The sequence below is a fragment of the Carassius gibelio genome, chromosome A19, assembly GCF_023724105.1.
Source record: "Carassius gibelio isolate Cgi1373 ecotype wild population from Czech Republic chromosome A19, carGib1.2-hapl.c, whole genome shotgun sequence".
In the NCBI taxonomy this organism is placed as follows: Eukaryota; Metazoa; Chordata; class Actinopteri; order Cypriniformes; family Cyprinidae; genus Carassius; species Carassius gibelio.
The window spans coordinates 3612876-3640815 of record NC_068389.1 but is presented as its reverse complement, the minus strand read 5'-3'; the positions used below and the strand labels follow the sequence as shown (position 1 = coordinate 3640815).

The window sequence follows — 27940 nt, the reverse complement described above, 5'->3', positions numbered from 1 at the left end:
CACAGGTGGCAAACCCATCAATACTTCAAGACCAAGAATTGAACGATTATTTTAAGAGAGAGTGGGCATCCTTCATTGACGTAAACAACACCCCAGCGACAACATTATGGGAACAGAAAAGGCGGTAATGAGGGGGAAAATCAGATTATAATCTAAGATTATCATAACTATACATATATAGAAACAGTCATTTCAAATCTTATTTGTCCAGATCAAACTGGTTTTAATAAAGGATGCCACTCATCATATAACATACATTCAATATCATGAATATCAGATAACCACAAAACAACACAATTGTAGTATTATTAGATGCAGAAAAAGTCAACTGGAACTTTCTTTTTGCAACACTAGAAACATTTATTTTTGAGGAATCATTCATCCATTGAACATCATACAGTAGACCCAGGGCTACATTATCACAGCATCATTTGAGTTGCTACTAGGGACCAGGCAAGGATGGCCCTCTCCTATTTGCATTATTCATAGAGCTGCAATAAGACAAAATGATAACAACTTTGGCTTCTCAATACATAAAAGCATTCAGAACTTTTCACTAAATGCAGACAGTATTTTACTGTGCCAACAAGAATATGCAAAAAAAAACACTCATAGAAGTTATCAATCTCATTAATTATTATACTAAAATATCAGATTATACAATAAATGGGTCCAAGTCTACAATTTTACCAATAAATAAACATTGTATAGTGTAAAGAAAACCTGCTTATCCCATTTAGAATAGGTAATATCACATATTTAGCAATAAATATCTTATTTAATCTTAATATTATCCAACCACTAAAATCCATAGACAATGACTTAAATGTTGAATGAACCTGCCACCGTCTCATATAGGAAGAATCTATACAATAAAAGTGACCGTGACATTAACAAAAAATAATTTACAATGATTCCTATTCATCCTTCTAAGCAACACACATTAAATAGACCCAGAATTAGCATCAACACACTACACAGAAACAAGGACATGGCTGGATTAGGGTCTTTTAGCTGCAGTTAGGGTATCTCTGACCATGGATGAACGGCCATCATTTCCATAACCCATGGTTAGATTCAGAACAGGCAGAACGGGAGAGATCCCATTATCTGACTTACCATACATAACTGATGCAATAAAGACTCATGATTTACACAATCTCCACTTATTCATGAAACATGGAACGTAGCTGGCATCACACATTTACATCATCTCTGTGTGGATAACCATCTCATATTTATTTTTCAAAATGTATGCAAAAATATAATTTAGAAAGAGTTCAGTATCAGTTTTACCTACAAATTACTCATTAGAATTAGGATTGGCAAACTTCTTGCCTCTTATTGAGAGAAGAAAAAAATCAGCAATGAAAAATAATAATTATAATAATAATAAGCAAATGATACACTACACTACTAGGCACATACACTATATATTCAGGCCAGCACTGGCTCAGATTCTGCTGGTCCTATGCATTTGTGCAGTATTGTGTGCATCATTGACAAGTAATTCTGTAAACAAAACAATAGCTTTAAAGACATTCCCAAAATATTTTCATCTTTTTTAGAATTCATTGATGGGGTATAATACAGCTGAAATGTCAATTGATTCATATATTTCATATGGGGTAATCATACGACTGACGCGAATGAAACACGTTTGGAACACATTTGTTTTTGTAATTGTTTTAATTAGATTTATTTATATACTGCCGTGTCACTGTGTTAAGGTTGTTAACGGGGCGTTGAGGGGCTCATCGGCGTCTGTCTATGTCAAGAAATAGCCCTGGCAAGAAAATGTCTTTTGCCAAGATTAATAATTTACAGATTAATTGTCATTTTGATAGATTAAATGTTAAATTATTGGCATAAGCATCAATTTGTTTCAAAGATGTCTTAGTGATTCCCAACTTTGAACAGTTTAATTTCAGCGCCTGGCATAACAAATAAGTTGATCAGCTATGGCCAGTGTGAAATGTTAACTTTATTTCACAATGTCTGAGTGTCCTACATTATTCATCTGTCTTTCCATTGTCCTCAACTCATTTTGTGGCTTACTTTTTACAAAGATGATCCGCCTTTCTTCTTCCTCGCTTTTGTCATTCAAAATACACACATTCTCATTCTGGGACACTGACAAATGGAGACATCAGCATCAACGGCACATCTTTATCTCCGGTGCCGAACAGTGGGAACAGTTTCTCTGAGCATGTTACAGTAAATGTATACACCTCTGATCCTGTCTTGGCATTGTAGAAGACCAGTTGACCCTCCTCACAGTCCAGATAGATGCCGATACGCCTCAAGTGACCCGTGATCTTAACCTTAGCGAGTGGCAGCGCGGTCAGAGCGTGTAAATGTTTCCCGCTCCACCACAGAGCGTAGTAGCCAATGGCAGGGGTCATGTCAAACAGACCTTTCCTCTGGGCCGACTCTCGCACCACTCCCAGCTTCCAGTCCTTATTTTCACCAACATTTACCTGAAAGTGTTACGTTTAGAAATTTAGCGCTAAAGATATAACTTAGAGTTTTGTGTGCATTAGCATCTAAAGCATTTTACCTCCCAGTAGTGTCTTCCAGATTCATAGCCGTCTTTGGCGAGCACACAGGACCAAACATCGAAGCGAAGCGAGTTGTTCCTGTAGAACTGCAGCTTCTCGCCGCGTTTCATCTGTTTGCGGTCCTCTGAGAGGATGAGGAATGGGTACGCTGTAGTTGGATTCAGTGTTACGTCCTCTGAAATTAAATGGATATTTCAGCAGCTCTTCAATTTCACAAATTAAGCTTCAGAAGTTTCAGTTGAACAATAAAAAGAATCAAGGTGTGACTTTGCTTAACATGCACATAATATACAGTATATTTTAGAAAATCAGGCTATGAAGGAAAAATTATACAGGAGTCAAGAATACTTACCAAGATAGCTTTTAACCTTTTTGTGGCCTAAAAGAAAAGAAAAGATTCTATATTAAAGGGGCAATCTAAATCACAGATTGGATGCCAGAAGGTAATAAAACATCATCAGCTGCTGTATCTAAGTTCAAATTCAGCATTATAGCAAAAAGAGGCAGTCCAGACTATACACCAACTTTACACTAGGGGTTGCACGACTTCTCATTTTTCTAGTCAGTTACTTGACCCAAATGAAAATATCTTTAAATGAGTTAAGTTCAGCATGTGTTCAGTGAGTTGTGTATCCAAGACCATGCTGTCATTCTAGGCATTCTAAAGCATGTGTAAATAATTTGACAGATGAGTCACTCCATGCACCGCATGTACAACTTATTAAATATCAAACATGATTTAAACCTTATGTATGGTTGCTTCATTTAGAAACAGAAAAAAATACAAATAAAGACCACGTAACATGCAACATGTTTTGTGATTTGGAATAATGGATTTATCTTAGATGCTGAGTTTTAGAGGACATATGACAGCATGCTGCAAGACTAGCTCACGGCAAACACAGAAACAACTATTCAAATGTTATACAGGTGCTGGTCATATAATTAGAATATCATCAAAAAGTTGATTTATTTCTCTAATTCCATTCAGAAAGTGAAACTTGTATATTATATTCATTCATTACACACAGACTGATATATTTCAAATGTTAATTTATTTTAATTTTGATGATTATAACTGAATCAAGGAAAATCCCAAATTCAGTATCTCAGAAAAATAGAATATAACTTAAGACCAATACAAAGAAAGGATTTTTAGAAATATCGAGTTTGCTGTCCAATTAAGAACAGGGATACCATGGTCCTTAAACCAGGTACTGGTAGCTTTGGCACTGTGTGCAGGTGCAGAGTCCTGTTGGAGAATGAGATCTGCATCTCCATAAAGTTGGTCAGCAGCAGGAAGCATGAAGTGCTCTAAAACTTCCTGGTGTACAACTGTGTTGACCTTTGACCTCAGAAACTTTGACCACAGTGGACCAACACCTGCAGATGAGCTGTTCAGAGGAGATCGCGAATTAGAATCAACGGGGAAATCGCGCGGTGGCGGGACATGCTTTTACATCAATGAACGGTGGTGTAGAGATGTAACGGTGTTAAAGGGGGGGTGAAATGCTGGTTTTCACTCAATCTCCTGTTAATCTTGAGTACCTATAGAGTAGTACTGCATCCTTCATAACTCCAAAAAGTCTTTATTTTTATTATATTTATAAGAGAAAGATAGTCTGTACCGATTTCTCCCGGAAAAACACGACCGGCTGGAGGCGTGACGTGTGGGCGGAGCTAAAGAATCACGAGCGCCAGTAGGCTTTTGCGTTGAGAGCGTTTGGAAGCTGTGACATTACCGTGAGGAAAAAAAACATCATCCAAAACAAACCATGGCTAACAGTCAGATTCAGCCGTTTATTTATGATCCAGAATCAGATCCAGAGGCTGAAACTGAACGAGAGCAGCAGCAGCAACGACTCGCTCCGAGCGGGGCTCGAACCCGGGTCTCTGATGGGAGGCGGACGCACTAACAAGGAGGCAGAGATATTTGAAGCAGTTTTACTCACCGTCTGAGGTTCCAACACACGATCGTGACCCTTTTTCGTTGGGATTGCATCATCCTTAAGAAATAAACGATGTGCAAATCCGGCGTCAAACTGGGCCTTGTTTGTAAAACAAGCATCTTCGAAATGCAGGGAACAAACACAAACACTTGCACAACTCCGTTGATGCTCTGTAAAAATAAACTCCATCCACTGGTCCCTTAATGCTGTTTCTCTTTTGGTAATCTGTGCAGGGTTGTCTTGCCCTGGCAACCAAAAACACACTTCTTTTGTGACATTTGGCGACGCTCTCGCTCTGATCAGTGAAGTCTGTTGTGCTCTCAGTGCTCTGCTATACGGGAGCGCGCTCTTCCGGCAGAAGTGCCTTAGGACCCATATAAGGAAATTCCGCTCCATCTAACGTCACACAGAGCCATACTCGAAAAAAACTTTCCCAAACTTGTGACAAACCGGAAGGAGTATTTTTGGAACAGAAATACTCCTTCAAACGTACAACTTAATTTTTGAAACTTTGTCCATGTTTAGCATGGGAATCCAACTCTTTAACAGTGTAAAAAACTCAGTATGCATGAAATAGCATTTCACCCCCCCTTTAAAGAAGATGTGCTGTCCTGATCTAGAAATACAGTTTGTCAACTGTAAGCCGTTCTATTCGCCGCGGGAGATTCATTCGTTCATTCTGGTTAGTGTTTACATTCCTCCGCAAGCACAAGTAAGCCTGGCTTTACAGAAACTCTCTGATCAGACCACAGAGACAGAACAACAACACCCGGACTCTGTTTTAATCATTCTTGGGGACTTTAATAAAGCCAATCTGTCCCGTGAACTGCCAAAATACAGACAGCATGTTACATGTCCCACCAGAGACAGTAATATACTGGATTACTGTTACACCACAATAAAGGATGCATTTCATTCTGTTCCACGAGCAGCTTTGGGACGTTCTGACCACTGTCTGGTTCATCTTATACCGTCCTACAAGCAGAAACTTAAATCAGCTAAACCTGTATCAAGGACTGTAAAAAGATGGACTAATGAAGCAGAGCAGGATTTACAATCTTGTTTTGACCTCACTGATTGGAGTGTTTTTGAAGCTGCTACCACCGATCTGGACGAACTCACAGAGACCGTAACATCCTATATTAGTTTCTGAGGATGTATGCATTCCTGTGAAGATGATAAATCTGTGAAGATGATGTGCGCCAGGTCTTCAAGAAGAACAAAAGAAGAAAAGCACCAGGCCCAGATGGTGTTACACCAGCCTGTCTGAAAATGTGTGCTGACCAGCTGGCCCCCATCTTTTCACAGATCTTCAACAGATCCCTGGAGTTGTGTGAAGTGCCTTCCTGCTTCAAACGCTCCACCATCATCCCCATCCCAAAGAAACCCAAGATAACAGGACTTAAAGGGTTAGTTCGCCCAATTTGCAAAATGATGTCATTAATAACTTACCCTCATGTTGTTTCAAACCCATAAGACCTCCGTTTATCTTCTGAACACAGTTTAAGATATTTTAGATTTAGTCCGAGAGCTCTCAGTCCCTCCATTGAAGCTGTGTGTACGGTCTACTGTCCATGTCCAGAAAGGTAAGAAAAACATCATCAAAGTAGTCCATGTGACATCAGAGGGTCAGTTAGAATATTCTGAAGAATCGAAAATACATTTTGTTCCAAAAATAGCAAAAACTACGACTTTATTCAGCATTGTCTTCTCTTCCGTTTCTGTGTGAGAGAGAGTTCAAAACAAAGCAGTTTGTGATATCCGGTTCATGAACGAATCATTCAATGTAACCGGATCTTTTTGAAACAGTTCACCAAATCGAACTGAATCGTTTTAAACGTTTCATGTCTCCAATATGCAATAATCAGCAAATGACTTAAGCTGTTAACTTTTTTAATGTGACTGACACTTCCTCTGAGATCAAACAAACCAATATCCCGGAGTAATTCATTTACTCAAACAGTACACTGACTGAACTGCTGTGAAGAGAGAACTGAAGATGAACTCCGAGCCGAGACAGATAATGACTCGTTCATGAGTTTAAAATTACTAAATCTAAAATATCTTAAACTGTGTTCCGAAGATAAATGGAGGTCTTACGGGTTTGGAACATCATGAGGGTGAGTTATTAATGACATAATTTTCATTTTTGGGTTAACTAACGCTTTAACGACTACAGACCTGTGGCTCTAACGTCTGTCGTCATGAAGTCATTTGAAAAACTGTTTCTGGGTTATCTGAAGGACATCACTGGACCCTTACTGGACCCCTGCAGTTTGCTTACCGAGCAAACAGGTCCGTGGATGATGCAATCAACAAGGGATTGCACTTCATCCTGCAACATCTGGACAGAACAGGGACTTATGTGAGGATCCTGTTTGTGGACTTTAGTTCGGCTTTCAACACCATCATCCCAACAACCCTCCAGGCCAAACTGACCCAGCTCTCTGTTCCTAGCTCTATATGTCAGTGGATCACCAGCTTTCTGACAGATAGGCAACAGTTAGTGAGACTGGGGAAATTCACATCAAACAGCTGCTCCACCAACACTGGCGCCCCTCAGGGATGTGTTCTCTCCCCTCTGCTCTTCTCCCTGTACACCAACGACTGCACCTCTAAAGACCCTTCTGTCAAGCTCCTGAAGTTTGCAGATGACACTACAGTCATCGGCCTCATCCAGGACGGTGATGAGTCTGCTTACAGACAAGAGGTTGAGCAGCTGGCTGTCTGGTGCAGTCTTAACAACCTGGAGCTGAACACGCTCAAAACAGTGGAGATGATCGTGGACTTCAGGAGAAACCCACCTGCACTTTCCCCACTCACCATCATGAACAGCACTGTGACTGCAGTGGAGTCATTCAGATTCCTGGGAACCACCATCTCTCAGGACCTGAAGTGGGACAATCACATTGACTCCATTGTGAAAAAGGCCCAGCAAAGGTTGTATTTCCTTCGCCAGCTGAGGAAGTTTAACCTGCCACAGGAGCTGCTGAAACAGTTCTACTCAGCCGTCATTGAGTCTGTCCTCTGTACTTCAATAGCTGTCTGGTTTGGTTCAGCAACAAAATCAGACATCAGAAGACTACAGAGAACTGTTCGGACTGCTGAAAGGATTATTGGTGCTCCCCTGCCCACCCTTCAAGAACTGTAAACATCCAGAGTGAGGAAAAGGGCTTAGAAAATCACTCTGGATCCCTCACATCCAAGTAACCCCATCTTTGAACTTTTGTCATCTGGCCGGCGCCTCAGAGCCGCAAATACCAGAACAATCAGGCACAAGAACAGTTTCTTCCCCCAGGCAATCTACCTCATGAACAGTTAAATGTTCCCTACTTATGCTTATGCAAAAATATCCTTATATTTATTTGTTACCCCTCCATCCTAGTACATCCCTGCATCTTATTCAATCCATCAATTTTTTTTGTTGTTGTTGTCTCTGTGTACTGGAAGCTTATGACACTAAAACAAATTCTTTGCGCAAGCATACTTGACAATAAAGCTCTTTCTGATTCTGATTCTGACATGACACCCCAAACCATCACTGACTGTGGAAACTTTATACTGGACCTCAAACAACATGGATTGTGTGCCTCTCCTCTCTTCCTCCAGACTCTGGGACCCTGATTTCCAAAGGAAATGCTAAATTAACTTTCATCAGAGAACATAACTGTGGTCCACTCAGCAGCAGTCCAGTCCAGCAAGAGAGATGCTTCTGACGCTGTCTGTTGTTCAAGAGTGGCTTGACACAAGGAATGTGAAGCTGAAACCCATGTCTTGCATACGTCTGTGTGTAGTGGTTCTTGAAGCACTGACTCCAGCTGCAGTCCACTCTTTGTGAATCTCCCCCACATCTTTGAATGGGTTTTGTTTCACAATCCTCTCCAGGGTGCAGTTATCCCTATTGCTTGTACAATTTTTTTCTACCACATCTTTTCCTTCCCTTCGCCTCTCTATTAATGTGCTTGGACACAGAGCTCTGTGAACAGCCAGCCTCTTTTGCAATGACCTTTTGTGTCTTGTCCTCCTTGTGCAAGGTGTCAATGGTCGTCTTTTGGACAACTGTCAAGTCAGCAGTCTTCCCCGTGATTGTGTATCCTACAGAACTAGACTGAGAGACCATTTAATGGCTTTGCATGTGTTTTGAGTTAATTAGCTTATTAGAGTGTGACACCAGGTGTCTTCAATATTGAACCTTTTCACAATATTCTAATTTTCTGAGATACTTAATTTGGGTTTTTCCTTAGTAGTCAGTTATAATCAACAAAATTAAAAGAAATAAACATTTGAAATATATCAATCTGTGTGTAATGAATTAATATAATATACAAGTTTCACTTCTTTAATGGAATTAGTGAAATAAATCAAATTTTTGATGATCAGTAATGATGTGATAGCTAGCAGATTGCAGCAAGGACCTATCTAGAGTTTCGTGACTGAATTAGATATAAATGTGAAGAGCAAACTCTTCATATGCTTTGGTATGGCTATAGGCAAAGGCTTTGGACTGCTGAAGCTGTTGCACTCACTCATGAGTATTGAGGGCAGCTCTGCTCTATGTGGGTAAAACCTTACTCCACTAAAGACATGTTCTTTTTGTCTGCATTGGACCAAGGGGGTCTATAATGAGGACATTGCCTGGCTACATGTTCATTACATTTCTTCACTTATTTTAGTGGTGGGCTAAGGTTGGTCATCTGTCTGTACTCCAAAATTTTGTTCCCCGGCATGTCTAGCATGTCCAAGGTTGTCTATTATCCTGTTAATGTTAGGCTCCATTGCTTGAGTCAGGTGCCTCGTAGCATAATCAAGGCCTATGCTCTCAATGTCAATTGCAGAAATGTTAATCCATGCATTTATGACCTCAAGGTTAGATTATTGTAATGCTTTATTTGGTGGATGTTCTGTATGGGTGGATGGATGTATCCAGACCAGAGGGTCACTGCAGTCACCCGGATCCAGTACGTATCCAGACCAGATGGTGGATCAGCACCTAGAAAGGACCTCTACTGCCCTGAAAGACAGCGGAGACCAGGACAACTAGAGCCCAGATACAGATCCCCTGTAAAGACCTTGTCTCAGAGGAGCACCAGGACAAGACCACAGGAAACAGATGATTCTTCTGCACAATCTGACTTTGCTGCAGCCTGGAATTGAACTACTGGTTTCGTCTGGTCAGAGGAGAACTGGCCCCCCCAACTGAGCCTGGTTTCTCCCAAGGTCTTTTCTCCATTTTTGACACCGATGGAGTTTTGGATCCTTGCCCCTGTCACCTTTGGCTTGCTTAGTTGGGGACACTTAATATTTGGCAATATTATTGACTTGATTGCACAGATACTATTTGAAGAGAAGTGAACCGAGCTGGATGTTGATGTCATTGAATCAAATATGAATCGACTTTACCTGTAAAATTGACTCCCTTTTTTAAGAGCTGCTTTACAGCCGAATTTAGCTGTATGCATTATTGAATCTATTCCTATTTAACACTTTCAAGCTGTTTTGACAATCTGTATTTTTAAAAGAGCTATTTGAAATCCTCAAAATCCAACATCTTACAATTTTTTTTAAATAAAGACACTGAAAAAAATGCATTGATGCATTAAAAAACATACATACCTGTTTTTGATATCCGTAGATCTGTAAAACATAAAATGAAGGATTTTAGAGAAAGATCATTAATGTTTCTACTAAAAGAGGTAAAGATGTCAATGTGGATTCAGATGTTTTTCTTTACCTTTTAATGACCACTCCTTCCTCTTCATTGATCGAACACTCATCATACTCTCACTCTCTGCTAATGATGGCACTGCCATAGAAATCACACACATACAAAGACACTCTTACAAGCTTCTCTTCATAAGTGACTTTCTGTCACACATGCATTCTGTGGAAACACTTTGAAGTACACTTCTGTCATTAATGAATAACTATGCAGTATTAACTACAATGGACTACAAGAAACGTCTTGGTTACATATGTAACTGTCTAATCCTGAATGAGGGAATGGAGATGTCATGTTGTGACCGTCAAATTTGGATCTCGCCTCAAGAGGCAAATCAACTTAGAGTGTAAATTAAATGAGGCAATGGACACTGGCATGTTTGGGCCTGGTTAGTACTTAGATGGGAGACCGCCTGGGAATAGCAGGTACTGTAAGCTTTGGGGCAGCTGTGGCCTCTTCCACCCTCAATACCCATGGCTGAAGTGCCCTTGAGCAAGGCACTGAACCCCCCATTTGCTCCCTGGGCGCTGGATATATAGCTGCCCACTGCTCCGGGTGTGTGTTCACTGTGGGTTCACTTTTCACTGTTGTGTGTTTGCACTTGGATGTGTTAAATGCAGAACACTAATTCCGAGTATGGATTGCCATACTTGGCAAATGTCATGATGACTTTTACTATCATTCCATCCAGCTGCCGCTGATAACACTGTAAGCATAAAAAGACAGCTGGTGCAATGCATACCAGGTTTTTGCTAAGGAGCCGAGCAGGGAACCCGGTGGTCCATTCCCTCCTTCAAGGAATGAGGGTTACACACGTAACCAAGATGTTCACTTTCACTTTCAGTCACTTTCACTATGAGTCATATCGTTAACAACAAATTGGGACCCTACCAAAGCGCCATGGATGCTGCCCCTTCCAGTGTCCTTTGTGAGCCTCCTGCACCCCTTTTTGGTGTAGGCTGGGGCTCGCAACAATAAGACACATCACCGTTGTTGTACCATTATCCATTCAGTACTCAGACTGGATAACAATGGAAAAACGTACCCAATCCACTTGCAAGCAAGAACATTGCAGAAGCCCCATTCTTTTCGAAGGAGGTTTCGGAAGCACTTAGACATAAGAACAACCATTTAGGGGCATATGGAGATAGAGATTATTATAACCCTCTGAGGCTATACCTTGGACTTTACACACATGGGATCCACTTAGGCTTGTATATATGGAACCCAAAGATTCAGCAAGTGAGGGTCTGGCACTGGACGTTAAGCTGTGTCTGGCTGCCAAGGGGATGGAGGAGCTCAACAGGGTCTACAGTATGGACACGCTGGAACAATTTTAGCAAGCCAACACTAAACCAGGGCCTCTTAGCACTTCTACCCATTTACATTAATGTATTTTGCAGACGTTTTTATCCAAAGCAGCTTACAGTGCATTTTCTTTTCCCTTATCAGTATGTGTGTTCCCTGGGAATTGAACCCATGACTTTTTGCACTCCTAACACAATGCTTTACCACTGAGCCACAGGAACACCCGTTTGAAGTGAGAACAGAAGGATACCGGCTCCATACAAAGGCTATACAATCTAGCGAATGTGTTGTCGATAGCTCAGCCTGTAGCTCTACAAATATCTGTCAGCGAGGCGCCATGGGCCAGCGCCCAGGAGGATGCAACACTTCTAGTGGAGTGAGCTCGCAACCTGAGCGGGCAGGGCACACCGTGTGCCTGATAAGCCAGGGTGAGGCATCCACAGTCCAGTGGGCCATCCTCTGCTTAGAGACGTGCCTTCCCCTTCTGCCAGCCCCCATAAAAGACAAAGAGCTGGTTTGAGATCTTAAGGCTGTGTACAGTCTACGTAACATCTCAAGGCTTGGATGGGACAAAGCTAGGGTTGGGTCTGCCTCCTCCGGGGGCAGCACTTGCAGGCTCACCACCTGATCTCAAAAGTAGTAGTCATTGATATAGTGATAAACATATAGCTATAGAAAGGACAAATTATATGAAAATGTGCATTAAGATTAGAGCACCCTCACTAATTTCAGAAGTACCCTCAGTGATTATTTCTGGAATGGATTTTTTCTCGCACATTACATGGATCACGTAACATTATGTACTCCCAATATTTGTAATATATCACGCTATAGAAACCACCTAAAATTAAGTATAAGGAGGAGAAGAAAGCGGCCCTAAGCAGCTGTACATGCCAGGATCCGCCACTGCCAGATGCAGTTAAACATTTCTGGTAGGGGGGGAACCTGGGGTAGCCCACTACATTTTGGGAGGGGGGTGCCACCTGTAGCCACCATTTAGACATGACTCTGATTACCTGGGAGTCAGCCAAACCCAAACTCTAGGCACGAATCGTTGACCAAAAATCCATGCAGGTCCCCTACGCTCTTGATGGAAGCCAGTGCAAACGGGAGTTTTTATTGATAGAAACTTCAGGTCAGCTGACTACAAAGGCTCAAATGGGCCCTGCTGTAGTGTATTGAGCACAGAGACAGGTCCCAAGAGGATATGGAGAGGGGCCGGGGAGGATTTAACCTTCCTATCTCCCTGAGGAACCTGATGACCAGGTCATGCTTCCCTACCAACTTCCCTTCCATGGGGTCATGGTTAGCAGCAATCGCAGTGACATAGACGTTAAGAGTGAAGGGAGACAGCCTTCGCTCCAACCCTTGCTGCTAAAAGGAAAGCATGACCCTGATCTGGCATCTTGGGGGGTCTTCTCGACAAAAAGAACACCACTCAATAAACAGATTCCATTTCAAAGCGAAGTGTGTCTCGTAGACATTGCTTTCGCTGAAGTGATGGTGTCAGCTACCTGCTGGGGTAGGTCACCTAGAACCTCAACATCCCATCCAGGGACCAGAAATGAAGTTTCCAGGGGTGCCACAGGGTGCCCAGTCTCTGAGTCAGTAGATCCATCTTCAGAGGAATCTGCAAGAGACAGGCTGTCTTAGTTCTGGGAACCAGGTATGAGTGGGCCAATACGGCATCACAAGTAGCACCTGCTCCTCGTCCTCCCTGACCTTGCACAGTGCCTGTGCGGGGAGGTTCACAGGGGGAAATGCATTCTTGCACAGGCCCTGCAGCCAGCTGTGTGCCAGTGCATCCGTAGTACAGCTGGCAGTAAGAGGTTTCTGGAGAGGCAAACAGATCTGCCAACCCACTTGACACAGGTAGGACAACTGCTGAAGGTCTGTCCACCTACACATAAAGCTCCTTAGAACACGCTGAACTCATTGTCACTATAAAGATACAGGTAGGAGCAGAATGATGTTATCACTTTGCTCCAAAGTGAAAAGCTGGTATGGGTTGCACTGGTTGCATTTTATTCTCAAGCTGTGATGGATGCAATCATCACATGCCAATGTCCGTTGGCTAGTTTAGTTTGCACTTGAAGTAGGTTGGTCTCTTGAAGTGATGTGACTGGCTGAAAGAGAACTCTGATTAAAGCATAGGTTAGTAATAGCAATGCAGAAGTTCACTATTAGCTAATCAATAACTACTATTATTTCATGCCTCTCATAGAATTACTAAGAAGCTATAATAGAAATAATGTGAAAATGCAAAATGCATAATTTTAAAATGTAGATCATGGTATGAATCACTCAAGCATACTATCAAATCTTTCAGAAGGAATTACTAATTATTTGTAACCGTATTCAAAATGACTTAAGTCATTGTTTATTTTGATTCTGTTTTTAAGGGTTTTGTAAGGTTCTGGATAAGTAATTCTTTCTAATGGATTTGGTGACACTTGAGTCAAATTAGTTACAGCTTACCTAAATCCTAAAACTACGATTACCTATTGATTATGTAAGAGGTTAAATGTTAATTATAGTAGTAGTTATAATCTTAATTTATCTTGCATTAGTTTTTGATTAGTTTCACATTAATTGTAATACTGTATATAGTTTCTTAGCAGTTCTCTGGGTGGCATAAAAAATAGCTAAAAGGGAACTACTGCATTCAACTGAGTGCTATTATTTACTATTCTGTTAATCAGAGTTTCTTGTTAGTTAACCGTAGTGTGTCGTTAATATCGTTACTCATTTGTTCCTGTGTAGTTATTTATTAATGACAGAACAGTATTCCACAATGTTTGTCATTCCGTTCCTTAATATATATGCAATGTAATGCAACTAATTCTGTGTTACATCATTTATCACATGGCAGTTTCTCACCAGAGTGTCGGTAATGCACTTCCCCAAAGCGTATGTCATCCAGTCTTTCCCGGATCTCTCCTAAAGCTGCTTTGACATCCCCAAGTGAGAAGATTAGGGTCAGCTCATCCACCTCATGCATATCCATATCTGAGTCCTGCAGGGGACTGTTGGCTTCCTCAAAACTCTGTCATCATAAAAACATTATCAGATTCAAAAGAATTAAGTGGAATGGTACATGACAGATAAAACAATGTGTGTATGCCTTATGCTGAGGTATACTGAAAAAACTGAGTGTAGTAATGAGATACACTATTATTAAAATTGACAGTGATGACACTTATTTAACACGCTCTCTCTGCCAGAGACAGATAAAGATCTTTGGTGGCCCACTTGCCTCTCATTCGTCCACCTTTCCGTCTTAATTATTCTGAGAATAGTTGCACCACATACAATTAAAAATGCTCAAGTAAAATAAAAAGTGCTTTAGTGTAGTGTGATAATTTTGTGAAGCCAACTGTTATTTTGGCCATGTCAGTTTGTGTCCTGTCTTAAATCATTTCTTGTGCCATACTTGTTTTCTTGTCTCTTGTTGAGCTTTGTAACCCTTTGTGGTGAGGTTTTTTCCCCTAACACTAGTCTAGTCCACTATAGTGAAGTCATTGTACTTTTTCTTTGTTTTGATGTGTTTTTAATAATCTGCACTTAGGTTAAACTGCAAGTTGCTTCCAGTGGATATTCATTAAAGAGAGTACTTATGAGTTTCAGTCTAAATTCTTGCTTTTCCAAGAAATGTAAATGCCATCAACTAAATAATTGCACCACAGTTAAAGAGGCTTTGTTATTATTTATTTATTTATTTATTTATATACTTATGTTTTACTTGCTTTTTCCAACACTTTGTAGCCTAGTATATATTAAGAGTAGTATGTAATGTAGAAGTAGTGTATGGCACAGTGTCCTTACTAAGGAGTATGTCATCAAAAATGATGGAAGACATCAGTGCTTGAAGTGGACCTGTATGCACTGGTACACAGTACTGGCACTTCAATATTTTAGTCTTTAGCATACTGGTACTTCTGAAATGCTGATGGTACTGACTGAAAGCATCAGTGTCTGGGTGATTAGAAAGGACACTATAAAGCACACTACACAGGAGGTCATTTGAAACTGGCAAACTTCTGGAAAGTTAAAAGATCCAGAAAGGGAATGCATTAGTAATACATAATAAGTTCAAAACTGCACTAATACAGAGAAAACATGGACGATTTTATAAGAGATGGCAGCGAGAATAGTGACTCATGTCCAGATGGCTTAAAAGCAGGAGTGTTTTATAAAGAATGGCGGCTGAAGGTGTTTTAGATTATGTGCAGGTCAGTGGTTTAGTTATTCTGAATGGATTCATATAGTCACATGTACAGTCAGGTTAAGGCAGCAGGTTTAGTGGTCTTTTGGCATCTCCCTGTGGTCCTGTTTGTTATCACAGCTTAATTGGTGCTTATTTATATTAAAAATGCTACTACCTATTTACTTTCTTTCTTTCTTGCTACATTATTTACATTCATTGGGAATTTAGAATTGTTATTTATTTACTTATTTGTTTATGTATCTATTTTATTTTTTAGCTTTACATTTTTTTTGCTACTGGAACTTCTTATTTCCACTTCAATCACTGGTGGACATGCAAAGTATTAATCAAAAGATTTGAATCTCAGTTACGAATCTCATTTTGTTTTACGTAAAATATCCTACAGTTCAACTTAGTAGTAATGCCATTACTGTAAAGTAATACAGTTTGTGTAAGTATAAGGAACTAGGAACGCCACTGTTTAAGGGAAAAGACACCCCAAATTATAATATCTCCATCTGTTGTAATGCTCAGACATCCACATATTCAAAAATCACACCTAAAAAAAAGTATGAAGCAATAGAAATCTTAAAAAGATTTTCAGGTGTTTAGTGGTAATCCTGTATCTTTGTACCTGAAGGAAGCCAATATGGTCATTTGAAATAGCCTGTGCCTCCAGTCGACCTCTCCTCTCTTGCAGCTGTGCTAACTTTGTCTCAAGCTGGGTGACCATGCTTTGTCCTTGTCCAATCACAGCCTCTCTCTTCTCCTCAATCCCACCCACCAGCTCAGTGCGAATGCGATCTACCGAGTGTGTGACGTCAGACAGGAGCTGCTCCACCTCGGACAGCTCAGCTTGAGCGTAGCTCTATGAAAAACATTGTACATGACAAAACTACACTGCAAACATAGTGAGCACCATTCAAATGGACAGATACAAATATTTTCAGTATAGATGTTTACCAAAAGAATGATTTTAGCAAAGTGTTTTTTTTTTTAAATATGTGGAGACAAGTGATTTAACATCACTGTAAAAAAAAATGTATTGTAAAATGCCTTCTTACAGTTTTTTCCACAGTAAATTTCAAAGCTATCTATAGCGTTTCACACTTTAAAATAAATTTATACCAGTTTCATTCATCTGTATGCTGCAAACTTCAATGACTAAAGCTTGACTATAGTTTAAAATACCTGCAAGGCATGTAGTTTGCTCTTCAGCTCAGTTAGTTGGGCATTTCTTTTGTCAACACATGTCTGAAGGTCCAGTTCTGTTTTTCCCAGGAGTCTCTATGAGGTGAGAAAAAAAATTAAGTCTCTTATATCTTAAATCTCTCTTTCCTTCAGTCTTTTGTGAATGACTAAATATCATCTAAATATCATCCTATGTCTCTATGATGTTCTGCTGCTGAAATAGAGCTGTGGCCCTGAAAGGCCTCAATGGGTTCTGTGATATGGCTGGGTAATTTTTCTATATGGTTGTTAGATGTCACAGTCTGGGGCCAAAGTGGAACAGACGAGGCAGTGGTGGGGCTCCGGAAGACCGTGACGGAGCCGGAGAGACCGAGGATGGAGGCAAAGCTGGAGGGAAGGAGGAGCCTGACAGAGCCAGAGGGACAGAGTGATGAGGTGAAGCCAGAGGAGTGGAGTCCCGAGGTGGCAGATGGTTGATTACTGACCAAGCCAAAGCCGGAGGGACAAGGGAGCCCGGTGGAGCTGTTGGATGACGGGCCACAGTGAAGACGAGGGAGCAAGGATCCAAGGCTAATTGAGGTGGAGTCCAGGACTCGAAGGCTGGAAGCGGAGACAGGGTGGATCAGAGCGCCCAGATGGCACTGACTGAGGGTGAGCTAAAGGGCTGAGTGGCACCAACGGAGATGGAGCTGAGGAACTGGTTGGTTTAAGAGGAGGCTGGGAGGGAACAAAGGAGAACTTGAGCTGGGCAGAACCAGCAGAGATGCAGGAAATTCAGGGCTGGACAAAACCAGTGGAGAGGCAGGAGATTCAGGGCTGGACGGAGCGAGTGGAGACACTGGAGATTCAGGGCTGGACGGAGCCAGCGGAGACACTGGAGATTCAGGGCTGGACGGAGCCAGCGGAGATGCAGGAGATTCAGGGCTGGATGGAACCAGTGGAGACGCAGGAGATTCAGGGCTGGACGGAGCCAGCGGAGACACTGGAGATTCAGGGCTGGACGGAGCCAGTGGAGATGCAGGAGATTCAGGGCTGGATGGAACCAGTGGAGATGCAGGAGATTCAGGGCTGGACGGAGCCAGTGGAGACACAGGAGATTCAGGGCTGGACGGAGCCAGTGGAGACGCAGGAGATTCAGGGCTGGATGGAACCAGTGGAGACGCAGGAGATTCAGGGCTGGACGGAGCCAGCGGAGACACTGGAGATTCAGGGCTGGACGGAGCCAGCGGAGACGCAGGAGATTCAGGGCTGGATGGAACCAGTGGAGACGCAGGAGATTCAGGGCTGGACGGAGCCAGCGGAGACGCAGGAGATTCAGGGCTGGATGGAACCAGTGGAGACGCAGGAGATTCAGGGCTGGACGGAGCCAGCGGAGACGCAGGAGATTCAGGGCTGGATGGAACCAGTGGAGACGCAGGAGATTCAGGGCTGGACGGAGCCAGCGGAGACACTGGAGATTCAGGGCTGGACGGAGCCAGCGGAGATGCAGGAGATTCAGGGCTGGACGGAGCCAGCGGAGATGCAGGAGATTCAGGGCTGGACGGAGCCAGCGGAGACACTGGAGACAGGAGATTCAGGGCTGGACGGAGCCAGTGGAGACACTGGAGACAGGAGATTCAGGGCTGGATGGAACCAGTGGAGACGCAGGAGATTCAGGGCTGGACGGAGCCAGCTGAGACGCAGGAGATTCAGGGCTGGACGGAGCCAGCGGAGATGCAGGAGATTCAGGGCTGGACGGAGCCAGCGGAGACACTGGAGATTCAGGGCTGGACGGAGCCAGCGGAGACACTGGAGATTCAGGGCTGGATGGAACCAATGGAGACGCAGGAGATTCAGGGCTGGACGGAGCCAGCGGAGATGCAGGAGATTCAGGGCTGGATGGAACCAGTGGAGACACAGGAGATTCAGGGCTGGACGGAGCCAGTGGAGACGCAGGAGATTCAGGGCTGGATGGAACCAGTGGAGACGCAGGAGATTCAGGGCTGGACGGAGCCAGCGGAGACACTGGAGATTCAGGGCTGGACGGAGCCAGCGGAGACGCAGGAGATTCAGGGCTGGATGGAACCAGTGGAGACGCAGGAGATTCAGGGCTGGACGGAGCCAGCGGAGACACTGGAGATTCAGGGCTGGACGGAGCCAGTGGAGATGCAGGAGATTCAGGGCTGGACGGAGCCAGCTGAGACGCAGGAGATTCAGGGCTGGACGGAGCCAGCGGAGACACTGGAGATTCAGGGCTGGACGGAGCCAGCGGAGATGCAGGAGATTCAGGGCTGGACGGAGCCAGCGGAGATGCAGGAGATTCAGGGCTGGACGGAGCCAGCGGAGACACTGGAGACAGGAGATTCAGGGCTGGACGGAGCCAGTGGAGACACTGGAGACAGGAGATTCAGGGCTGGATGGAACCAGTGGAGACGCAGGAGATTCAGGGCTGGACGGAACCAGTGGAGACGCAGGAGATTCAGGGCTGGACGGAGCCAGCGGAGATGCAGGAGATTCAGGGCTGGATGGAACCAGTGGAGACACAGGAGATTCAGGGCTGGACGGAGCCAGTGGAGACGCAGGAGATTCAGGGCTGGATGGAACCAGTGGAGACGCAGGAGATTCAGGGCTGGACGGAGCCAGCGGAGACACTGGAGATTCAGGGCTGGACGGAGCCAGCGGAGATGCAGGAGATTCAGGGCTGGACGGAGCCAGCGGAGACGCAGGAGATTCAGGGCTGGACGGAGCCAGCGGAGACGCAGGAGATTCAGGGCTGGATGGAACCAGCGGAGACGCAGGAGATTCAGGGCTGGACGGAGCCAGCGGAGACGCAGGAGATTCAGGGCTGGACGGAGCCAGCGGAGACGCAGGAGATTCAGGGCTGGACGGAGCCAGCTGAGACGCAGGAGATTCAGGGCTGGACGGAGCCAGCGTAGATGCAGGAGATTCAGGGCTGGACGGAACCAGTGGAGACGCAGGAGATTCAGGGCTGGATGGAACCAGTGGAGACGCAGGAGATCCAGGGCTGGACGGAGCCAGTGGAGACGCAGGAGATTCAGGGCTGGACGGAGCCAGCGGAGACGCAGGAGATTCAGGGCTGGACGGAACCAGTGGAGACGCAGGAGATTCAGGGCTGGACGGAGCCAGCGGAGATGCAGGAGATTCAGGGCTGGATGGAACCAGTGGAGACGCAGGAGATTCAGAGCTGGACAGAGCCAGCGGAGATGCAGGAGATTCAGGGCTGGATGGAACCAGTGGAGACGCAGGAGATTCAGGGCTGGACAGAGCCAGCGGATCCAATCTTCTGTGTCTCTGCTGGTCCTTTAGCTCACCTTCAGTCAGTGCCATCTAGGCGCTCTGTGGAGACGCAGGAGATTCAGGGCTGGATGGAGCCAGTGGAGACACTGGAGATTCAGGGCTGGACGGAGCCAGCGGAAATGCAGGAGATTCAGGGCTGGACGGAGCCAGTGGAGATGCAGGAGATTCAGGGCTGGACGGAGCCAGCGGAGACGCAGGAGATTCAGGGCTGGATGGAACCAGTGGAGATGCAGGAGATTCAGGGCTGGATGGAACCAGTGGAGACGCAGAAGATTCAGGGCTGGACGGAGCCAGTGGAGACGCAGGAGATTCAGGGCTGGATGGAACCAGTGGAGACGCAGGAGATTCAGGGCTGGACGGAGCCAGCGGAGATGCAGGAGATTCAGGGCTGGACGGAGCCAGCGGAGACGCAGGAGATTCAGTGCTGGACGGAGCCAGCGGAGACACTGGAGATTCAGGGCTGGACGGAGCCAGTGGAGACGCAGGAGATTTAGGGCTGGACGGAGCCAGTGGAGACGCAGGAGATTCAGGGCTGGACGGAGCCAGCGGAGATGCAGGAGATTCAGGGCTGGACGGAGCCAGCGGAGACGCAGGAGATTCAGTGCTGGACGGAGCCAGCGGAGACACTGGAGATTCAGGGCTGGACGGAGCCAGTGGAGACGCAGGAGATTTAGGGCTGGATGGAACCAGTGGAGATGCAGGAGATTCAGGGCTGGACGGAGCCAGTGGAGACGCAGGAGATTCAGGGCTGGACGGAGCCAGCGGAGATGCAGGAGATTCAGGGCTGGACGGAGCCAGTGGAGACGCAGGAGATTCAGTGCTGGACGGAGCCAGCGGAGACACTGGAGATTCAGGGCTGGACGGAGCCAGTGGAGACGCAGGAGATTTAGGGCTGGATGGAACCAGTGGAGATGCAGGAGATTCAGGGCTGGACGGAGCCAGTGGAGACGCAGGAGATTCAGTGCTGGACGGAGCCAGCGGAGACACTGGAGATTCAGGGCTGGACGGAGCCAGTGGAGAAACAAGAGATTCGGGGCTGGACAGAGCCAGCGGAGATGCAGGAGATTCAGGGCTGGACGGAGCCAGTGGAGAAACAAGAGATTCGGGGCTGGACAGAGCCAGCAGAGATGCAGGAGAATTGGGAATTAACTCTCCAAACCAGTCTATTAAGTCAATTTTAAAAATGTCCATTAGTTCCTCCATATAATTCCCAGAAACCATGGTCGCAGGAGTGTGGGCAGGGCTTTCCTCCAAGCCCTCGATATTTGCGTTCAGTGTGAAAAGGCCTTCAGTCTGTGTGGTTGGTTACTCTCCCCAATCCATTGTCAGAGTCTATGAAATTTTTTTACTTTTCTTTCCCCCAAACACTGTACACTTGATTGCTTATAATGAATCATAGCTCAGTGGTGTGTAATGAGTAAGGTGCCAAAGTTTTGTCCAGAGGAAGAATATGAGATAATAACAGCAATGCTTTGCTACAGCAACATTCTTTTGAGTAGACTACAAAATTATGTTGGCATTACTGGAATTGCATTGGCATGGTTCAAATCTTGACCATCATTAATTCATAGTAGTGAATGAAGAGGTATCATATTGATAAGCACAGTATGGTACCTCAAGGCTCAGTACTAGGACTTTTGCTTTTGACACTTTACATGTTACTCTTGGGAGATATCATCAAGAAAGATGGTGTTAGCTTTCACTGTATTGCTGATGATACTCAGCTTTATAAGTCTTTGCGGCCTGGCAAAACATACAAGAAACATCTCAAGGTTAGATTATTGTAATGCTTTATTGGGTGGTTGTTCTGCACGCTAAGTAAACATACTACAGCTAGTCCAAGATGCAGCAGCAAGAGTTCTTACTAGAACCAGGAAGTATGACCATATTAGCCCGGTCCTGTCAACACTGCACTGGCTCCCTATCAAACATCGTATAGATTTTAAGATCTATACAGCTTATTTTTAAAGCCCTGAATGGTTTAGCACCTCATTAATTAAACAAGCACTTATCCCATTATAGTCCTTCATATTTCATTTTATAATATATATATATATATATATATATATATATATATATATATATATATATATATATTTACATTTAAAAAGAAAATTTAATATTACTCTGTTCAACAGAAGGAAGAAACTCATACAGCTTTGGATCAACTTCAGGGTGAGTAAACAATGACACAGAATTATCATTTTTGGATGATCTATCCTTTCTTGTCTCTTTCCATTGTCAGTTTTGAGCTGCAGTGAAAACATATTTCCACATTAGCATTTCCAGACTAAAAAGAGAAAGTGTTACCTGTTTGCTAGCGCGTTCTGTCTGCACTGAGACTGTGGTGTGTGTGCGGTGTTCCTCCAGCACACAGATGGCACAGATACACTTCTGATCTGTACGACAGTAGACCTCCAGCAGCCGGTGGTGCTCCTGACAGGTACGGCCTCGCAGGGCTTCACGGGGATCCAGCAGTTGATGGGAAGCATAGAATGGCGTCTGCTGATGTGGCAGTATGTGAATCTCACAGTAAGACGCAGTGCACGTAAGACAGGAGCTGACAGCTTTCATTTTCTTGCCACTGCAGACGTCACATAAAATCTGCTCTGCATCATTTAGTGAAGCTCCAGTAATGACTGCTCTTTGCCTTGGCTTCGGTTGAGGAGGCCCATCATAGTGCACCTCTTTATATTTCTGGGCGATATGTGCAAACACACGGTTTATGCTCAGGTTCGGACGTTCTTCAAACACTCGTTTGCACAGTGGGCAGGTGCAGACGGAGCTGGAGGCCCAGTAGCCACCGATGCAGCCCTGGCAGAAGTTGTGTCCGCATGGCGTGGAAACGGGCTCGCTGAAGAGGTCCAGACAGATGGAGCAGGTCAGCTCCTGCTCAGTGAAAAGATCAGTGTCCAGCTGGGCCATCTTGTGCTTCTGTGACAGCCTAGAAAACATAACGTATCCAAGCATTGAAACATTAACCACCTATGACTCTGGGGTAGTTGTTGTCAACTGGGAGACACAGTTTTCAATACATTATTGTTGATTTAAATAATCTAACTTTAGTTGACATTAAAATGCTGGATGTAAAAACATAAATAATATATATAATTTCAATTAGTAAACATTGGCCATCTTTTCAGCGTTTTTGCATGAGTCTCTCTTACAGTCCTACAGCACAAACTTCCTAAACATGGATATGGTGAAAGTGAAAAAGAGAAAGTGACGTGACATTCGGCCAAGTATGATGACCCATACTCAGAGTTCATGCTCTGCATTTAACCCATCCGAAGTGCACACACACACACACACACACACACACACACCATGAACACACACCGTGAACACACACACACACCGTGAACACACACACAGAGCAATGAAAACACACACACACACACCATGAACACACACCGGGAGCAGTGAACACACACACACACACACACACACACACACACACACACACACACACACACACACACACCGTGAACACACACACAGAGCAGTGAACACACACACACACCGTTAACACATGCCTGTAGCATTGAACACACACACACACCGGGAGGAGTGAACACACACACACACACACCGGGAGGAGTGAACACACACACACACACACACACACCCGTGCTTCTGCTGGGAGCAGTTGGGGGTTCAGTTCTGTGTGGATCAGCAGTGTGCAGTAGGCAAACACATTTGAACTCTGTCCATAGATTGCTTTGTGTGCACATTGATGTTAAACATTACAGACATCTGTAGTAACAATCACTTTCTAAACAAAGATGTGTGAAATGGTTCATCTGGTATGCAGAGCGACCGGTCAGTTCAGGCACTGCTGTCCTGTGGTGCTGTGGGACACTGTATGTCTGCTTGAGTGATGTCATGAGCACCGCAGGCAAAGATGTCCCACTGTCAATCATGACCCAACACTAGCACTAAACCTGCACTGAACCTGCACTGAACCAGCACTAAACCAGCACTAAACCAGCACTAAACCAGCGCTAAACCAGCGCTAAACCTGCACTGAGCCTGCACTGAACCTGCACTGAGCCTGCACTGAACCAGCAGTAACCAGCGTAAACCTGCACTGAGCCTGCACTGAGCCTGCACTGAGCCTGCACTGAGCCTGCAGGGCGCGTGTAAGCTGGACTTTTCACTGGGAGTGTCTGGTTATGAACACACAATCATGTGCAGACAGATCTCAAACAAAGGTCGTGTGCACAAAGATTGTGTAAAATGCTGTAAATCAGGTTTAACAATGTCTGCTTGAGTTTGCTAAATACATGCAGCGCATAAACTGCATCTAATGCAGTCCCACTGCTCCCTACAGTCTGTGTAGAACACCAGCTCCAGGGACAGAAACTAACCCCAGCCACGCTCCAACCGCTCCAACCGCAGGCTTGCACCTGAATGCTCAATGATGGACATCTAGGCCCGGTTTAAAGACTTCAGCAATCCGGCGCAGAGAAAAGAAAACGAAAGAAAGTAAAAAAAAAAAAAACATAAATGAAGCAGGCAGATAGTTGGCTTGACGCTGGACGGTTGATAGTCACAAATTTAGGGACGTCTCTAAAGTTACATGTGATATTGGTTTACACTTTCCTAGAGATCGACTTATACAGTCAGTAAACGGTTCATCTAGGTGTCAGCTATAATGCACACATTTTACATTTTTATTATTTATTAAAATAATTAGTAAATCATTTAGGTAAAAACAAGTCCCGTGTGTGTGTATATATATATATATATATATTGTCTGTTGACGTTAATGTTTTAATGTCGGAAATAATTTCACCAACGCATAATATTCTCTCTGACTTTCCATGTTCCCTTACGAAAATTACCCATGGTTTTAACAAGAAAAACACACACACACAAAAAATGTTATCATAACTGCAAATCAGCCATGGTTTTGTGACTTCAAATAATAATTTCACAGAAGTATTAATATACTGTCATGTTGTTGTTGTTAGTTATTAGTTTGATAGAGCATGAAATATCTTATTTCGTATACAGTGTCACTCAGCAGGGGTTTATTTGCTTGTTCATGTATTTCTCTCTAGGCACTTGCATGGCTCTGTTTATATCCGTAAGAGCAGTGAGCGTCTCTTTAAGAGAGCAGTGCTGTAGATGATGGATCTGACACACTCTTTACAGTCTTCACTGTGCGTGATCAACACTTGAGCCTGGATACTACTGAGAGAGGCTCAATCCACTGATACTGTGATGATGCTTGACTCTAGTGAATCTTCATTAATCTGACAGATGCCCAGCAGCGCAGACACAATCTTCACACAACATTCACACTTACCTCAGGCTGGTCTCTGGTGAATTCTGCCTCTTCTGTGATCGGTGTGCACTGAATCCTTTATCTTGTCAGTGCAGGTCTCAGTCTTCATGGTGTCGTGTCCAGTTGAGCATGTTTTCCTTTCACACACTCAGGGATTGGCCACGGCTCCCGAAACTGGTCAGGTAAGTCTGACAGGCTCGACGGGTGCCAGCTAGACACGCTGAAAATATGTGAGAGGAACAGAAGGAAAGCATAGGCAGAGGTGTCAGTGTCAATCACAGAAAACCTCTGAATAATGCGTCAGATTGAGATGGTTTCTGAGCAGGAGAACCTGAAATCCACACGGTCAGACCATCAGATCTGAACACTGCTTCACCAGTGTTGAGAGAGAGATCACCACAGTCTAAGACAAACAGAACAACCTGGATCCAGAGACACAGATGTAGAAGTAAACGTGCTACGCTATTAGCCCTGGGTGACACTACAGATTCAGCTACAGAAAGACTGTGTCCTTCTAGAATAAAAGTGATTAATGAAGCTGATAATCAGGGAAGTTAAATGCTGAATTACACGTGTAGTGATGAGTGGGAAGGGATCAGGTTTATTCGTTAGTCTCTTGTGGAGGTGGTTTATCCTTCAGTAGTCCGCTCAGGAACGGTTTATCATGTGTGGAGGACAGAACACATGCTTCTGCACTGATCCCTGTCTTCAGTCTTGAGAAACAAGTGTGAACGAGCACTCAGACTGACCAAACCGGCTCTGGAACGGGAACATCTTCACATGCGTTCACACAACAGTGATTTAACCTTCTTCAAATCCACTCTCATACTTAATGACTGCTAAACTGTTAAGATCTCTACTGTTTTTATGAATGCATGGGTCAGTGTACAGCATTATCCATTGGTGTTCAGTCTTCATATTTTCAGCGGCGTGTTGCTTAATCTGGAATTGGTTTGGAGAGTGAATTATGCACTGTACCAGTTAATATTGGTTAGTTCCTCTGGTCTATGCTTTGTTAATAAAACGGCTGTTGGGTCAGTATCACCATAGAGTGCCTTTCAACCCTCACAAGACTCACACATTTTGATTTTAATTTACCATTCACTTCATGTCATGTCATAATAGTAGACACTCAAATACTATAATAAATATATCTGAGCTCCCACAATGTTTTTTTTTTTTAATTATGGGCCATATTTTAGAGCATAAAGCATAGATATGTCCACCCTGTCGTGGACAGATAAATGACAGTTAGATATGTTTTCATTGCACTATTAAGATACAAATTATACTTTCTGAAAGGTATGATGTCCCTTTCCTAAACAGGGTTATTTGTTTGCTTTCAAATTATAAATACAGATTTTATGTAAACAATGTTTTTTTTAAGGAAACTCATACAATTCGCACATGTATTTTTTCTTATTTGGAGAAATATTTGAATATTTGGACGCAGTTTTTTGTTTGCATGTTATTGCCCCCACACCTAACACAATGGATTATATAGGTATGATTACATTATTATTTTAAATATTATTTAAAAATACCAAGATGACAGGGTGGACGAGCCCACGACGGAGTGGACACATAAAGCAGAACAAAAAGCATGACAAAATATGACAATGAAACATTTATTCAACATAAAAAACAAATATATAATTACATTCTCAATCACATTGATATTTTTTTTTTATTACAACTACTATCTACAGCAGATGTTTCTATAAAATGTAATATAACATTTCTATTAACTACAAATGAATGCTATGAATGCTATGTGTATGTCCACCCCATCGAGTCTAAGTGGCTGACAGGGTGGACATTTTGAGTATCACTTAGCATATTAGCTAACAACAAACTGTGACTAGCTAAATAGTTAGTCTGGTTGTTGAAGAGAATTTGGTATATTTGAACTTACATATTTTGAAAATATTGTATTTTAATCACTTCCTGTATATTTTATGGCGACAGGGTGGACATGTTAAGCTTTGGCAAAACAAGTAAGCAAACTTATATGAAGATTTGTCAGTTGAAAAGTCAGCTGCTACTCACCTCAGCAGTTGAAATTCCCGCCACTGAAGATACAAAAAAAATCTGTTGTGATGATGTCACTAATGGTGATGGCCTCTTCTTAAAGGGACAGATTCCGCAATATGACAGGGTGGACAACCATTCAAGGGACATGGACAAACTCTTCTTTTTTATTAAATAAAAATATTGTTTTTATTACAAAATGATCAATACACTCAATTTGAGTAATATCTTATTTAACAAAATATTCATAGGAAAACAATATATATATATTATTTTTTGTGTGACTATTTTACTCTGATTCAAATTTAATGAGCATTGCCTGGGACATAGCAAAACAACATACATCCTCTCATACAAAACTAAAGAAAATATAGAATATGTATC

The 27940-nt window shown here is 43.5% G+C and overlaps 1 protein-coding gene across 2 annotated transcripts; it reads right to left on the bottom strand.

The window, feature by feature from the left end:
• Positions 1-303: 303 nt before the first annotated feature.
• Positions 304-27723, bottom strand: LOC127934888 (E3 ubiquitin-protein ligase TRIM7-like). 2 transcript variants are annotated; one of them, XM_052532430.1, is made up of 11 exons: positions 27575-27723; positions 25547-25745; positions 22543-23176; positions 16936-17031; positions 16379-16612; positions 14418-14583; positions 10242-10313; positions 10124-10144; positions 2914-2940; positions 2561-2736; positions 304-2480 (listed from the first exon to the last, which is right to left on the bottom strand). In XM_052532430.1, the coding sequence occupies exons 3-11, from the start codon at positions 23155-23157 to the stop codon at positions 2121-2123; spliced, it is 1767 nt and encodes a 588-aa protein (XP_052388390.1). In that variant the 5' UTR covers positions 23158-23176; positions 25547-25745; positions 27575-27723; the 3' UTR covers positions 304-2120. The 2 variants fall into 2 exon arrangements, with proteins under 2 accessions (XP_052388390.1, XP_052388391.1); XM_052532431.1 differs by lacking the exon at positions 27575-27723 and adding an exon at positions 26096-26465.
• Between the last annotated feature and the right edge of the window lie 217 nt (positions 27724-27940).